This window comes from Schistocerca piceifrons, chromosome 7 (genome assembly GCF_021461385.2).
Source record: "Schistocerca piceifrons isolate TAMUIC-IGC-003096 chromosome 7, iqSchPice1.1, whole genome shotgun sequence".
In the NCBI taxonomy this organism is placed as follows: Eukaryota; Metazoa; Arthropoda; class Insecta; order Orthoptera; family Acrididae; genus Schistocerca; species Schistocerca piceifrons.
Genome location: NC_060144.1, coordinates 354,511,669 through 354,528,153, shown reverse-complemented (window position 1 = coordinate 354,528,153; position 16,485 = coordinate 354,511,669). Strand labels below are relative to the sequence as shown.

The following is a 16,485-nucleotide window of genomic DNA, read 5'->3' as shown; positions in this document are numbered from 1 at the left end:
TGAAATGTACGGCAAACGTCACCAAACGAATCATTTGTTACCACAGGACGCACAAGTTCTGCTGTGTCATTTGCCGTGATCAAGAACACTGCAATTAAAAGAATAACAATAGTTCGGTCGCTAATTTCTTGGAAGACTGTAAATCTTACCATATCATAGTACTTTCTAAAACCATTTTTCCACTCTACTCTTCGGTAACCACCAATTTTTGACACCAATCACAATACTTTACAGTCACTGGGTACAAAATGCAAACAACTCATTCTCAAAGATAAAACACTTTCAATGACATGCACCAAAAACAAAGATAGAAGACTATGAATGTTGGTAATCGGTTGATGATAAATTAAGTCGCTGTATTGTTAAAAAGGTCCTAGAATCAAATACACATCAGATAACATTTATTTAAATAGTTGATTCACAAAATCTTGATTAAATATATCAATCAATGGATCGTCAGTTTTTACTTTGGCGACGCGTACTAGAAAATCACTGAACCCAGATGTTAACTTTGACAGACATAGATGTAATGATGAATAGAAGTGAACGGTATGGTGGACGGGGTTAAGTTGACAATTTAATGTTTTCAAACTAATAAACAGCTAAATGCTACATTTAAGTATCATGGGATAGTTCACTTTATTTACCGTTCATATAATTTATTTCGCCTAGAAGCTATGGCTACTCACAAATCTGGGGGCCAAAGTGGCAGGAAGAAAGTTCAGGTATGTTTGTTTTGAATTTAAAAAGTTTTATTTTTCTAGTAGAGAGTGCTATGATGTGCAGTCTTAATGTACAAGTGCTTTCCCCACCTTACACTAGAGGGAATTGTGTGTAATACAAATTACTTAGAGTCCACTACATTGTGTATTTGCCGGTATGCGACATACATTTTACTGTGGTTTTATTATTTTTATTGTGATCAGAATTTGACGCTGATTAAATTTAAGAGAAAAAAATTAGGCAATTCTGGATATTTCCGGCCACTTAAAAGTTGCTATGCGAAAGCAAATAAATATGGTTTTAAGAGACAGATTTTCATTGTTGCCTTAAAAGTCCTAGAAGCATAAAGCCTTCGTTTTTAAAATGAGAACGAACAACCAGGCACCTGCCCAGAAAGAAAAATCATGACGCGAAGATGGTAGAGGACGACATCTAATATGAACATTATGAAAAATGGGGGTTGCTATTAGACATATTCGTTACGTAGATGATAGCCACGAAAACTACCCGAAGATTGTCAGATCATATTCACGTAACTCCTCACGTTATAATCACAAACGATTTTTTTTGTTACCGAAGAGTTAAATACTAGTACAGTACTTACTAGGGAACTATAGTACTAGTAGGCCTAATAAAATTCCGTATTGTTTCCCAAATGGTATCCTTTGGTACAATCCTAATTTTGGATGTTGTAACGGTGAATTTGATGTTCTTTAGGTGTTATGGTTCAGCTTTATTTGAATTAGGCAGTTGAAAATATGTCTGTGAATAATCATAACTCCTAATTCAGTAAATATTGGTGTAGGTCATGTTTTGTCATGGTGTGTACCTCATCCAGTGATCTGCTTCAACCTGTCCTTCAAACCAAAGGGAATAGAATACCCTATTGCATTTTGCTGTTTCTCCCTCTCGGTTTTGGTGAAGTTCTTGGTTAAAAAGTCATCTCTACTGATAACTCAGTTGTTGATACTCGCATCTGATATGCCTTCACATGTTCTGAGGGCCATGAACAATATTTCTTACCACATGGCAGCAGTGTGTTTACGCAGAATTAGTGACCATTATGTAAGCACACTGTTGTACATGCACAAGTAGTTTACAGGCCAAATACCAGTGCTAACCTCTGAACAAGTTAGTTTCAACCATACACAATATTCTTACTAACCTTCATGGTACCGGGGGCTCGGTTGTGTGCTGCCGGGTACTGAGTCTGGGGAAGGAGCATGCTGATCAATAGCAGAAGACACTACTAAGATGGATATCTTGGAGCCATCTTTGGCATCCAACTTGCAGTCAACACCACTTCTTTGGGTTGAGGAGGCATGGAATGTGGATTGGCATACCATGGCCATTACCGACAAGCTACAAGCAATAACAGATTCGCTGTTGCATGGTGATCTTCCTACGACCCTTTCTGTGAGGAATGTACTGCCCTTTGCTGGCTCCAGATTGGTTACACCTATCTGACTTGTGGTCATATCCTTAGGTGAGAGGACCCACTAGGCATTGTCTTTGTGACATTCTTCTATTGATTGCCTTTACCCTACTCGAAAGCTCCATCTTCACTGCTTTGAAGCAGACATTGAAATGTGAAGACTCATTGACACAAACTTGAGGATTCACTGCCTCTGCTATCATGTGGCAATGTGCTAGTAGTAGATGTATATTTTTTCCTTCCCCCCCCCCCCTCCCCCCCCCCCCCTCCCCCCCCCCCAGAAGTTTTTGTCATCTTGGGCTCATTGACTCTTTTTATTATTGTATGATGCAAACATTTTGCAAGCAATCTACAGTGACTAGGATATTGCAGCTTGGGCATGGAAATGAACCTTCCCCATCAGAGGACTAGTGCTAGGAGCCTTTGACTTCTTCAGGTAAATGCACTTTCCTCACCTCATGGCATTTCATTAGTTCTTATAGCTGACTCTCCACTTCAGCTGAAGCTAGCAGTACTGGATGTCAGCCTTGCCCCATTATGTAATAATAATGTAGCTTGTGATGTCACACATGCACAAATGGAAAGAGAACAAAACCCTGACAACATTTGTTATGTGTCCATATTACTTTTTGGAATTTAGGCTGTGCTGACCGACTGATCCGCAGCATACGCTGAGGTCTAGGTTAGATTCGAAGGTGATAGTTTGGTTGTGAGGTGACAAAGCCAGCATATATGAATACAAGGTCTTAGGTGTGAAGCCATACTGATCTGTGGTGTAGCTTGAGGTGAAGGTTAGTTTGAGAGGTGACAGTCTGCTTGTGCATGGAAAAATCAATGTTTCAGTTTATCCGATTTGTCAGTAGTGTACACCTTCTCCAGTCCTGTGCATCAGATAATATCACTTTCTCTCTCTCTCTCTCTCTCTCTCTCTCTCTCTCTCTCTCTCTCTCTCTCTCTAACACACACACACACACAGACACAAGATGCTGTTACTTACCAAACGAAAGTGTTGGTATGTTGATATGAGACAATAAAAAACACACAAATTTCAAGCTTTCGCAACCCAAGGTTGCTTCGTCAGGAAAGAGGGAAGGAGAGGGAAAGACGAAAGGATGTGGGTTTTAAGGGAGAGGGTAAGGAGTCATTCCAATCCCGGGAGCGGAAAGATTTACCTTAGGGGGAAAAAGGGACAGGTATACACTCACTCGCGCACGCACACACACACACACACACACACACACACACACACACATATATATATATATATATAAGCAGACATTGTAAAGGGAAAGAGTTTAGGCAGAGATGTCAGTTGAGGCGGAAGTACAGAGACAAAGATGTTGTTGAGTGACAAGTGATGTACGAAAAGCGGCAACTTGAAATTAGTGGAGGTTTAGGTCAGGTGGGTAACGGGAAGAGAGGATATATTGAAGGACAAGTTCCCATCTCCGGAGTTCTGATAGGTTGGTGTCAGTGGGAAGTATCCAGATAACCCGGACGGTGTAACACTGTGCCAAGATGTGCTGGCCGTGGACCAAGGCATGTTTAGCCACAGGGTGATCCTCATTACCAACAAACACTGTCTGCCTGTGTCCGTTCACACACACACACACACACACACACACACACACACACACACACATACAGACACAAGCAGACATATTTGGTCTTTAAATATGTCTGCTTGAGTCTGTGTGTGTGTGTGTGTGTGTATATATATATATAAAAAAAAACAAAGATGAGGTGACTTACCGAACAAAAGCGCAGGCAGGTCGATAGACACACAAACAAACACAAACATACACACAAAATTCAAGCTTTCGCAACAAACTGTTGCCTCATCAGGAAAGAGGGAAGGAGAGGGGAAGACGAAAGGAAGTGGGTTTTAAGGGAGAGGGTAAGGAGTCATTCCAATCCCGGGAGCGGAAAGACTTACCTTAGGGGGAAAAAAGGACAGGTATACACTCGCACACACGCACATATCCATCCACACATACAGACACAAGCAGACATATTTAAAGACAAAGAGTTTGGGCAGAGATGTCAGTCGAGATAGAAGTGTAGAGGCAAAGAAGTTGTTGAAAGACAGGTGAGGTATGAGTGGCGGCAACTTGAAAATGCCGCCACTCATACCTCACCTGTCTTTCAACAACTTCTTTGCCTCTACACTTCTATCTCGACTGACATCTCTGCCCAAACTCTTTGTCTTTAAATATGTCTGCTTGTGTCTGTATGTGTGGATGGATATGTGCGTGTGTGCGAGTGTATACCTGTCCTTTTTTCCCCCTAAGGTAAGTCTTTCCGCTCCCGGGATTGGAATGACTCCTTACCCTCTCCCTTAAAACCCACTTCCTTTCGTCTTCCCCTCTCCTTCCCTCTTTCCTGATGAGGCAACAGTTTGTTGCGAAAGCTTGAATTTTGTGTGTATGTTTGTGTTTGTTTGTGTGTCTATTGACCTGCCAGCGCTTTTGTTCGGTAAGTCACCTCATCTTTGTTTTTATATATAATTTTTCCCACGTGGAATGTTTCCTTCCATTATATATATATATATATATATATATATATATATAAAAAAAAGAAAGATGATGAAACTTACCAAACAAAAGCGCTGGCAGGTCGATAGACACACAAACAAACACAAACATACACACAAAATTCTAGCTTTCGCAACCAATGGTTGCCTCGTCAGGAAAGAGGGAAGGAGAAGGAAAGACAAAAGGATATGGGTTTTAAGGGAGAGGGTAAGGAGTCATTCCAATCCCGGGAGCGGAAAGACTTACCTTAGGGGGAAAAAAGGACAGGTATACACTCGCACACACACACATATCCATCCACACATACACAGACACAAGCAGACATTTGTAAAGGCAAAGAGTTTGGGCAGAGATCCCAAACTCTTTGCCTTTACAAATGTCTGCTTGTGTCTGTGTATGTGTGGATGGATATGTGTGTGTGTGTGCGAGTGTATACCTGTCCTTTTTTCCCCCTAAGGTAAGTCTTTCCGCTCCCGGGATTGGAATGACTCCTTACCCTCTCCCTTAAAACCCATATCCTTTTGTCTTTCCTTCTCCTTCCCTCTTTCCTGACGAGGCAACCATTGGTTGCGAAAGCTAAAATTTTGTGTGTATGTTTGTGTTTGTTTGTGTGTCTATCGACCTGCCAGCGCTTTTGTTTGGTAAGTTTCATCATCTTTCTTTTTAGATATATTTTTCCCACGTGGAATGTTTCCCTCTATTATATATATATATCATTCCCACAGGAATATTACATGTAATGAAGACTTGTTTTCACGAAAAGTTCACATTCACGTTCGGCAAGGGTGCTGACAATGATGCTATTCAGTGCACTAAAACCAACTTTATCAAAATCGGAAGAATGACTCTGGATATGTTCCTGTGTGTGTTGCTGGTATTGTTGGATTAGCTGAAACATTCATAGATACTTCCATGAATTATTCATGGAATTTTCTGTGGAGCTTTCCGTGAGACATTTGGCATTGTTCTGAAAGTGCCTGTCAGTTTCTTTCTTAGCAGCATTTTTGTGCACTTGTCTGTATATTCCAATGTGGCATTGATGCCAAACACTGTATTGTATTGCAGTAAAGACTTAACAAGTTTTCTATGAGCAGCCCCTTCCATAGACAGACAGCAGTTTTCTAGTGCTGTACCAATAAAAATGAGCTTGTCATTTGCATTATGTACATTGAGGTGGAGGATGAGAAAAGGAAAGTTAAATGGTAGGGAGCTAGGTTGGTGAGTGGTTAAGTGCTGCCAGCCTTCTGCATGTACATTGATAATAAGACAACACACATCCAAGTGTGAGGCAGAACTTTATGAAAAATTAACAAGAAGTAACATACTTGTTTATTACGAGAACAGAACATAATAAATGCTTCCACACAGGTTGGGACCACACTGTACTATAGTGCAGTGTGTCTCGATAACAGGATGGCGATTCCTTATGGCAGAACACAGGGATTTTCCAAAGTTCCGTTCCCCAGCACCCGTGATTTCAAATGCATATGCTCACCATGTTTCTGTGTTGCACCTGGATGAAATTAAAACCACCACAAGCCTCCTGGTTACTGGGTAAGGCAGCGTATTCAAAGACTCTGGCTGTAACACACAACTCACCGCTGCCCAAGCAGGAAGCAAACAGCCAGTTCCAGTTGTGTTTCCACCCCATTAATGGCCACCATGTCTACCTCCAACTGGACCCACCTGCCAAAGTGAGTCTCTCGGCTGTTACATGGGGCTGCCAGAAAAATGTCACCCACAAGTTGCAGTACTGCAGTGGGGTTCTCAACCAACTTCCTTGCTGTAGCTAATGTGCGAGCCTTTTATCCTCATTAAACACTATGTCGCTGGCACCTAGAGGGAAGCCTGAGCTATGGTTACTGCACACGAGGCCAAAGACATTATGTCAGAGTGGCAGATACCTATAAAGGCACAGCTTTAGCCTGCTTGGGTGCAGCTCAGAAAGTGCAGAGAAGTAGAATGTTACCATGTAAGGGCGGTATTTTCTTTTGTGTACCTAGTGGTTAATCCTTCTTGTGTATGGTGAGTGGTGGCCTGTTATTGCACCTTGTTTTCCCAGAATCTGGAACAGATCATAGCTGAATAATTTCAGTCTAGTAGTTTGATGGATAACTACGACTTCATTGAGTTCAGTGTGTGTCTTAATAATGAAATGTTGCTAAATAAATATGAAATCACATTTAGTTATTTGGTGTTCTCTGATGATAATTTGTTGTAGGTATCTTTCGTGATACGAGATGAAATAGAAAAAAGGCACAGGGCAGGAGTTAATTCCTTACAATATGACCCGCATCTCCAGCGGTTGTACTCTGCTGGTCGTGACTCCATTGTGCGTATTTGGAACTGTCGTAACATGAAGGATCCATATCTACAATCAATGGAACATCATACAGATTGGGTCAATGACATCGTTCTTTGTTGTGGAGGAAAAAACTGTAAGTATTTTAAAAAAGATGTTACTATTAAATGAATTGAATACTGTACAATACTTTTCTTCATTAATTTGATGTAACTTAAAATTGAACAGCTTGACATTGTTCCTGCCCGAGTGGTTAAATACAGAAAAGAGGGAAATTTTTAAAAATTGTATTCTTGTAAATAAATAGTATTGGTGATGGTTGTTGTTTTTGTTGTTCTTAATGCCAACAGTTATGTTTAGAGTCACTAGGTCCCATAATGGATTACAGGAAACTGCAGAAGTGATGAAGCGGCCTCATTGTTGACACAAATCCAGAATTATTGTGGCAATAGTGGAAATATAAAATTTCCTTTAGTAGATCAACAGAAGAGTAGAGGGAACCATCACATTTTTCTTGTCGCTCATGAATTTTAATGAAAGATAAAATTGCTGTTTGTTTTTTTTTCGTTAACATATTGATTTATATCTGAAAGGCATTATTTTTATTGTTCTTTAAAGATCTGGAAACTTGTGAAAAATAAAACATAACTGAAGTGTTTTGCTAGATAATTGTGGTACCTCATATTGACTGGAACATAGGAATGAGTTGCTTATTGAAACTTCCTGGCAGATTAAAACTGTGTGCTGGACCAAGATTCGAACTCTGAGGACGGGGCGTGAGTCATGCTTGGGTAGCTCAGTTGGTAGAACACTAGCCAGCGAAAGGCAGAGGTCCCAAGTTCGAGTCTCGGTCCGGCACTCAGTTTTAATATGCCAGGAAATTTCATATCGGTGCACACTCTGCTGCAGAGTGAAAATCTCATTCTGGAAACATCCCCCATGCTGTGGCTAAGCCATGTCTCCACAATATCCTTTCTTCCAGGAGTGCTAGTTCTGCAAGGTTCACAGGAGAGCTTCTGTGAAGTTTGGAAAGTACGAGACAAGGTACTGGCGGAAGTAAAGCTCTGAGGGCGGGGCGTGAGTTGTGCTTGGATAGCTCAGTTGGTAGAGCTCTTGCTCGTGAAAGGCCAAGGACCCAAGTTCGAGTCTCGGTCCGGCACACAGTTTTAATCTGCCAGGAAGTTTTCATATCAGCACACACTCCGCTGCAGAGTGAAAATCTCATTCTGGAGTTGCTTATTATTGGGCAAAACTGAAAGTTGCAATTCTGCATGTCTGATTTGTTCTGTGATGTCATCAAGATGGTGACACTAGTATTTCTAGTGTATGCAGTATGGCAACTGTGACATCACTAATCACACCCATGAACAAACATAAATAACATGGGAAACATTTAACCACAGCTAAACAATGAAACTAACAGGACAGCTGTGGGAAGTAGAGGGTTTTGGGCCGCGAAATGCTAAATATATGACACTAACAAGGGAACCTCCCCATCGCACCCCCCTCAGATTTAGTTATAACTTGGCACAGTGGATAGGCCTTGATAAACTGAACACAGATCAATTGAGGAAACAGGAAGAAGTTGTGTGGAACTGTGAAAAAATAAGCAAAATATACAAACTGAGTAGTCCATTGGCCACATAGGTAACATCAAGGAGAGCGTGAGCTCAGGAGCGCCGTGGTCCCGTGGTAGCGTGAGCAGCTGCAGAAGGAGAGGTCCTTGGTTCAAGTCTTCCCTCGAGTGAAAATTTTACTTTCTTTATTTTTGCGTAGTTATTATCTGTCCATTCGTTCATTGACGTCTCTGTTCACTGTAATAAGTTTAGTGTCTGTGTTTTGCGACCGCATCGCAAAACCGTGCGATTAGTAGACGAAAGGACGTGCCTCTCCAATCGGAACCGAAAACATTTGATCGCAAGGTCATAGATCAACCAATTCCTCCACAGGAAAACACATCTGATGTATTCTATACGACACTGGTGACGGCATGTGCGTCACATGACAGGAATATGTTGTCGACCCACCTAACTTGTACACTTGGCGAATGGGTAAAAAGATTCTTCTACCATGTCCGATTTAGGTTTTCTTGTGGATGTGATAATCACTCCCAAAAAAGTGATGAAAACATAAGAGTTTGTCACATAAACTGAAAATAAAAAATTAAACTCTTCACTCGATGGAAGATTTGAACCGAGAACCTTTCGTTTCGCAGCTGCTCACGTTACCACGAGACCACGGCGCTCCTGCGTTCCCAGTGTCCTTGATGTTGCCTATCTTGCCATGAACTACTCAGTTTGTATATTTTGCTTATTTTTTCACAGTTCCACACAACTTCTTCCTGTTTTCTCAATTGATCTGTGTTCAGTTTTTCAAGGCCTATCCACTGTGCGAACTTATAACTAAATCTGAGGGGGGTGCGATGGGGAGGTTCCCTTGTAAGGATAACACTACCATTACAAATTAAATATTAACCCTAAAATCAAACATGCAAAATTATTAATATTTAGCATAGCCAAAAAAATGCAAAAGTGAAAACCTTTGGTATCATAATTTTGGCTTGATCTATAAAGCTCAAGCAAAGATCATGATACCAGTAACAAACACACTACTCGAAATGTGGTATTGCAAATAAAACTTGACCTATATAGTTCAAATGAAGTTCTTGATACTATGAACCCATACACTACTCCAAAACCTGTTACTGACACACTTGAATCCATTCTCCTAACCTTCAGTTACCCTGCCTGTCAAAAACAAAATCCACAGTACAACAAATGAAAATCCACTTGCAGAACTAAAATAAAAAACTTAACCTAACGGACATTTGTAAATGTCGTGTAAACCCACGATACCTACCAATCGCAATGTGAAAGTCTTGAAAACTTCCACCATTACCAATTTCGATGTGCACAAACAGCTATACACAAACTTAACGTACCACACATACTGCAGTAAAAAAATAAAATGAAAATAAAGTCTGGTACCACACACACACACACACACACACACACACACACACACACACACACACACACACACACAAAATCCTTCACTATCAGTTCAGTTAACTGTAGAAACATAATTGTAGACAACATATCTTTGCCCACATTGCAACAAGCCATGACCTACTTGTAAATTTCTGTACCTTACCCGTGACTGGAAAAAAAAATAATAATAATAATAATAATTTTAAATCTCCAATCATGAGAAACAGTGACACTAGCAAACCCAAATGCAAAAACAAAACCATCAGCCGTGATACGCAAAATTTAAATAGCTCACTTGCAAACTGGCGCAAACTCCCCAATAACAATCTGATCAAGTCAACTCACAATGTCAAATGATTCACTAACATACCTAAAAAAACAACTTCGGAACAAACATGCAGCACAAGAGAGCACCTCCAAATGCTGAAACACATTATCTGCATCATCATGTGAATAAAAAACACACTGGCACCATGACATCACACAGCACATCATTATGTCACACCCCAGGTGGCCCACCACTCTTTGGTGAGTACGTGCTTGGCTACCACAGGGCCCCAGCCTTTGCAGCACCTCTTCCCTTTCCATGCTGTGTGTCTATACTTCTGCTATCCTTTCTCATCTTCATTGGGAAACTTGTCTAGCATGTTTTTGGTAATGTGTTCTGAGGTTTTAATAGCCAGACATCAGAACAACCCCCTCATCTGTCTTGTCTTTCTTTGTTTTCCGCTTCATACCAGTCCTCCACTTCAGTGTTTGAGGTTCCTCTATGTTTCTTCTTCCTCCCTGTGCACTGCTGAAGGCCAGCCCACACGACTTTATGCACAACAAGTGACTGGGTAATGCATAATTCCCAGCCCCAGGTTGACAGGCTGGGTTCACATGTACCCCCCTGGTACAGGACAGGCCCATAGAGGGGTGAATGCCTGAGCTGTGACCTTCCCAAATTTCCAGTAGGTCCCTCTGTCAGAAGTTCGGGAGGTGTGACCTATCATCTAAGGTGTATGAGGCCCCCCACCCCCCTCCTCTCTCTCTGAGGGACCCCCAGTTGGAAGGAGTGTGCCATCGGAGACGTTGGCAATCGTGGAGCATTTTTTCGCAATGAGCCACTTACCTTCATCTCAATGTCTGTCTACTAAATGTGTATGGAAAGAGACTAAAGGTTCAAAGAGTCTCCCAGTCTCACCTTGGTTCCTTGTGGTATCACATACTGGGGAGGGTCAGACCTTTTTCTATGGTTAATCCATTTACTATTCATAAAAATGTGGGTGAGATTGCTGGCCCTGTGAAATCTTGCTCTCATCTACGTAATGGGACTTTGTCCTTCGAAACCAACAAATGTTGGTGGACTGAGACATGCCGTGATGCAGTTCATGTGCGGGGATGTGCTCTCTGCTTTTCTCAGTCATCCTATGATGCCGAACTGAATTTGTTGTAAGTGGATGCGAGTGCAGTGTTTGTTGTCGCATTTTTCAGGATAGCAAAAAAGCTAGCTGGATTCCATTTATTAGTTCTTTTAGCATTTCCACTCCCTCTTCCGTCATGTGGGCCAACCTCCAGCAGCTCTCTGGGGCCAAAATCCATCCCCAAATTTCTGGCCTGACTGTAGCAGATGATGTCATTGTGGACTCCATTACTATCTCCAACACCTTAGGCCGCTATTTTGCAGAGATTTCGAAATCCACCCACTATCACCCTGCCTTTCTCCATCAGAAAAGAGTGGAGGAGGCTCGAGCGATACCCTTCTCATCTCAGAATTGTGAATGCTACAATGGCACCTTTACTATGAGGAAGCTAGATCATGCTCTCTCTCACTTCATCCTGATCTTCCGCCCCAGAGCCGGACGATGTTCACATTCAGATGTTGCAGTTTATTTCAGGCAAGCACTGTCTCCCTCGTACATATAATTGCATCTGGGTGGAGGGCAAGTTTCCCAGGCATTGGGTGAAGCCACTGTCATACCTGTACCTAAGCCTGGTAAGGACAAGTAACTTCCTTCTAGCTACCACCTCACTTCTCTCACTAGCTGTGTTGGCGAGGTGGTGGAACATATTATTCATGTCCAGCAGATACGTTGGCTTGAGTCTCACACTTTACTAACCACTGCACAATGTGCGTTTTGAGTGTGCCATTCTGCATTTGACCATCTTGTCATTTTATCAACCCATGTCATGAATGGTTTTCTGTGGGCATATCAGTCTGTGGCCATGTTTTTTAACTTGGAGAAGGCCTACAATACCTGCCAGAGGACTGTTATCTTCCTTACTCTCTACCTGTTGGGCTTCCAAGGCCGCCTGCCATGTTTCCTTCAGGAATTTCTAAAAGACGGAGTTTTCAAGGTATGTATGAGTTCTGCCTTGTCGGAGAACTTTACCCAGGAAAACTGGGTGCCTCAGTGCTCCGTCCTGAGCGTCATCCTCTTTGCTATAGCTATTAACCTTATTATCGCCTGTCTCCTGCCGGGGGTCTCCGACAATTTTGCAATCTGTTGCAGTTCTCCATGGACTTGTCTCTTAGAGCGGCATCTTCAGCGATGTCTCGATCATCTTTACTCATGTAGCATCGACAATGACTTTCACTTTTCCACTGACAAAACTTTTTGTGTGAATTTCTGGCAGTGGAATTGGTTTCTTCCACCATCTGTACATCTTGGGCCTATTGCTCTTCTGTTTGCTGAAACGGGGCTTCTGCTTGATAGGAAACTTTCTTGGTCCTCCCACCAGTCTTACCTGGCAGCCTGCTGTATCCGGTCCCTCAGTGTCCTACATGTCCTAAACACTACTTCCTGGGGAGCATATCGGACCACCCTTCTCTGTTTGTACCAATCCCTTGTCTGTCTGAAGCTAGACTATGGCTGTTTCATTATGCCTCTGCATGTCCATCCGCCTTATGCTATCGAAATACAATCCACCATCGTGGAATCCGTTTGACCACTGGCACGTTTTACACTAGCCTGGTTGAAAGTCTCTACTGCCGAACTGTTGCTGTTGTACCAGTGTGATGTTCTGCTCAGTGGATACGCCTGCCATTTGCCTGCAGTGCCCGGTCACCCATCTTATACCTCCTTCTTCAATGACTCTGACTGCCAGTATGGGGTGCATCCCTCTTCTTTGTTACCTCCTGGAGTTCTCTGTTGGTTATTGCTGCAGCAGCTTAACTTCACGCTATCTGACACTTTCTTCTTGGGTGTCAACCCTTCACTACCTAGGCTTCGCACGGCGGCCGGCCCGTGTTCACCTTGGACTTAATTCTCTTCCTAAGGAAATTATCCCAGGTTTGATCTATCAGTGTAAGTTTCTCAACCTTTCCTCGGAACTTTGGAGAAGGTGAGATATAGAAGTTAGCAACCAAGATGGTACTACAGGGACACTAGTCACCAAAGGCAAAAAAGATTATCAAGAAAGCAGATGATCGAACTGGTAGTCACAAAAAAACTTGTTTAAAGGGTGTACTGGGACCATTTCGTTCTAATTTGACACATTTGTGGGTAAAGCTGAAAGACTTTATGAATGTGCTCTGGATAAGGAAGTTCCCAGTAAAGTAATAAAATAAGGCAAAAACTCGCTGTGGTTTAATTGTATCATTCTGAATGTTTTGAAAACAGAGACTACTCCATTGTTGCTACAAGATACTGAAGGAAACTTGCTAGATCTACTATCCTAACAATTAACAGACTCTTGCCACATAGTTAGACACACCTTGAATTTTTAATTCAATGTGTGTTTAGGAGATACAAAAAACTGCAAAGACTATTTTGATCTGTCTAAATGAAGTGATTTAATTTCTTTAAATTTTACAGATTATTGATAACTGATAAACCATACAGTTTTAATATTAATTGTCATTGGCTCTTTTTTTTTTTTTTTTTTTTTTTTTTTTTTTTTTTTTTTTTTTTTTTTTTTTTTTTTTTTAAGATGTCCAGTTAGTGGAAATAGGCCTAACTTCCTAATACTTTGTCACACCACTTTTAGCAGCTATTAATGCTTCAACTCACCTTAGCATATTGTTAATACAGGCTTGTACGGTGTCCTGCATCCTTGAATGATATCAGACTTGAATAATCTATTCAGTGAGATGAATTTTTGTGGCGATTGTTTCCTTTGCCACTTCTCTTTTCAAGGGCAGATCTTGTTCCAAAAAGGGTTTTACTGACCATGCCATGTGACATGGAGCTCTGTCCTGCGTAAGCACAAATTCTTCTCCTTTAGGGAACCATTCTTTTATCTGAGGTAATAGCCTCCTCTTTAACACCTCCTTGTAATAGTTTTTCCACGTTATTCCCTCAACCAAGTACAGACGTCGACTGTTTTTGTCACTGATAACAGACCATGTCATGACTTTGGTGGCATGTTTCACAGTCTGCACAACACAGTTGGGATGGTAATATGGTTCACCAGAGCACCTTCCTACAAACTGAGATTTACTTGTTTTGCAAATCAAACTGCCTTTTCCTGCTGCTAGTTACTTTATTTATCCCATAGGCATTTTGCCTTCTCCTGTTCTAAGGCATCATCAGTGGGATCTATAATGATACAGTTTTGTTAGTTATAGATTATCCAACGGTTCACTTCGCGTTTTTTTGTAAAAAAAGTAATTACTTACGAAATTTCAAAGTACAAGAAGACAGAACCATTAAAAACACTACACAGCCAATAAAACAAATAAAAGATATAAAAATCCCAGACACAGCAACACTCCCCTCATTTGATATAGAAAACTTGTATTCCAACATACCAGTACCAGAAACAATAGAAATTATACATAAGAACCTGAAAACTTATAGTCAACTCCCTGATGAGCAGATTAAGGAAATATGCACACTAATAAAGCTCATAACAGAACAAAATTACTTCCAGTTGAACAATGAATTTTATTTACAAGAAGATGGATTGCCAATGGGGTCCCAAGTTTCAGGAGCCTTAGCAAATATTTTTGTAAACCACATTGAACGGATCATTTTCACAAAAATAGTAGCAAAAGAATACAACATATTATATTGGTCCTTTGCTTAATCGATGAACCACAAACAAAAATTGAAAAACTACATACTGACATCAACAAGATACATAAAAATATAAAATTCACAACTGAAAGAGAACAGAACAATCAAATTAACTTTCTGGATATAACAATCAAAAAAGAAAACAATAAGCATATGTTTGAAATTTATCGTAAACCCACAGCAACGGACATTATCATTCCCCAATCCTCGAACCACCCGCACGCACAAAAGCAAGCAGCACTTCGACACATGCTCCATAGTTTCAACACAGTACCACTCACCAAAGAAAGCTACTACAAAGAACTGAACATAACAAAGCAGGTAGCACAAAATAATGGTTACAATAATAACACAGTCACAAAGCTAAATAACAAAATTAAGAGTAAAATAAAAGCAGAAAGCTCCAAAACAGAGATGACAACACAACAGAACCAAACACAAATACTCAGTCCCATAACAACTACATGGGATAATCAGAAAAAGATGAAAGAAGACACAAGATGGTACACAATGACATACAAACACAAACTCGCCCATAAAATCACCAACATTTTCAAAAGACAGGGAATAAACATAGCTTACACAACAGACAATTCTATACAAAAATACACCCCAAAACTGACAAAAAACAGAGACACATAGCGGTTACAGCGTAACACTTGTGAAGGCACATACATAGGGCAAACAGGGAGAACATTTGATGTCAGATACAAGGAACACATAAGAGCATGGAAATATGGGACAAACCACTCCACATTTGCAGAACACCTAGGAGAAAAAGACCACAAACCAACCACTAGAGAAGATGACATGAGAATAATTAGAATCAACAATAAAAAGCACCTTCTAACTATGCAAGAAAATTACTACATACATAAAACCAAAGCAGAGGGGAAAATCCTGTTGAATGACCAAGTACACATGCCAAGCAATTCATTATTTACACTAATAGATAAAATAATAGAATAATGTTTTCAAAAAGGATAGATACAATAATACTGTACAATGTAATAATAATAGAACCCAACATCTTTACACTCTCATCCATGACCCCTCCCCAGAATACTGAAACGAAAAGTCAAAACAGTTGTCACCAAAGTTTTCAGCCACTCGCTAACAGCTAGAACAACCACCACCCCCTCCCCCCAATTAAAAAAAAAAAAAAAAATCGGCTCTAACCCCCCCCCCCTCCAATCTCTCTCACATACAGACTCACACATGGTATAAACATCATAAATAGAAGTTAGTAACGAACATATACTTCGTTAGGTTGGCAACAAATAGGTAAACATACCAAAGATGATGAAACACGTAATGGAGTCGCAATATTTACGCTGTGAAAAGAAGTGTACGACGAAATAGTTGTAGCGAGTGACAAAAGAATGATAGTCCACCACAAAAAAGAGTGAGAAACATGGTGAACTGTGTGTGGATGGCAAGAACACAAAGGTGTGAATATAGAACAGTGATAAAAGTGGTAGTGCGACCTCCAGACCAG

The 16,485-nt window shown here is 40.9% G+C and overlaps 2 protein-coding genes across 2 annotated transcripts in view; one reads left to right on the top strand and one right to left on the bottom strand.

Moving 5' to 3' along the window:
• Positions 1-277, bottom strand: part of LOC124805075 (26S proteasome non-ATPase regulatory subunit 4) — an 87,947-nt gene extending 87,670 nt beyond the window's left edge. The window contains exon 1 of the mRNA XM_047265507.1: positions 150-277. Coding sequence (XP_047121463.1) covers positions 150-175 — 26 coding nt within the window. The 5' untranslated portion in view covers positions 176-277. The remainder of the gene's footprint in view (positions 1-149) is intronic.
• Positions 278-468: 191 nt separating this feature from the next.
• The window catches only part of LOC124804770 (WD repeat-containing protein 48-like), a 162,473-nt gene continuing 146,456 nt past the window's right edge, over positions 469-16,485 (top strand). Inside the window, exons 1-2 of the mRNA XM_047265088.1 lie at positions 469-725; positions 6,914-7,130. Of these exons, the coding sequence (XP_047121044.1) occupies positions 678-725; positions 6,914-7,130 (265 nt within the window). The 5' untranslated portion in view covers positions 469-677. The remainder of the gene's footprint in view (positions 726-6,913; positions 7,131-16,485) is intronic.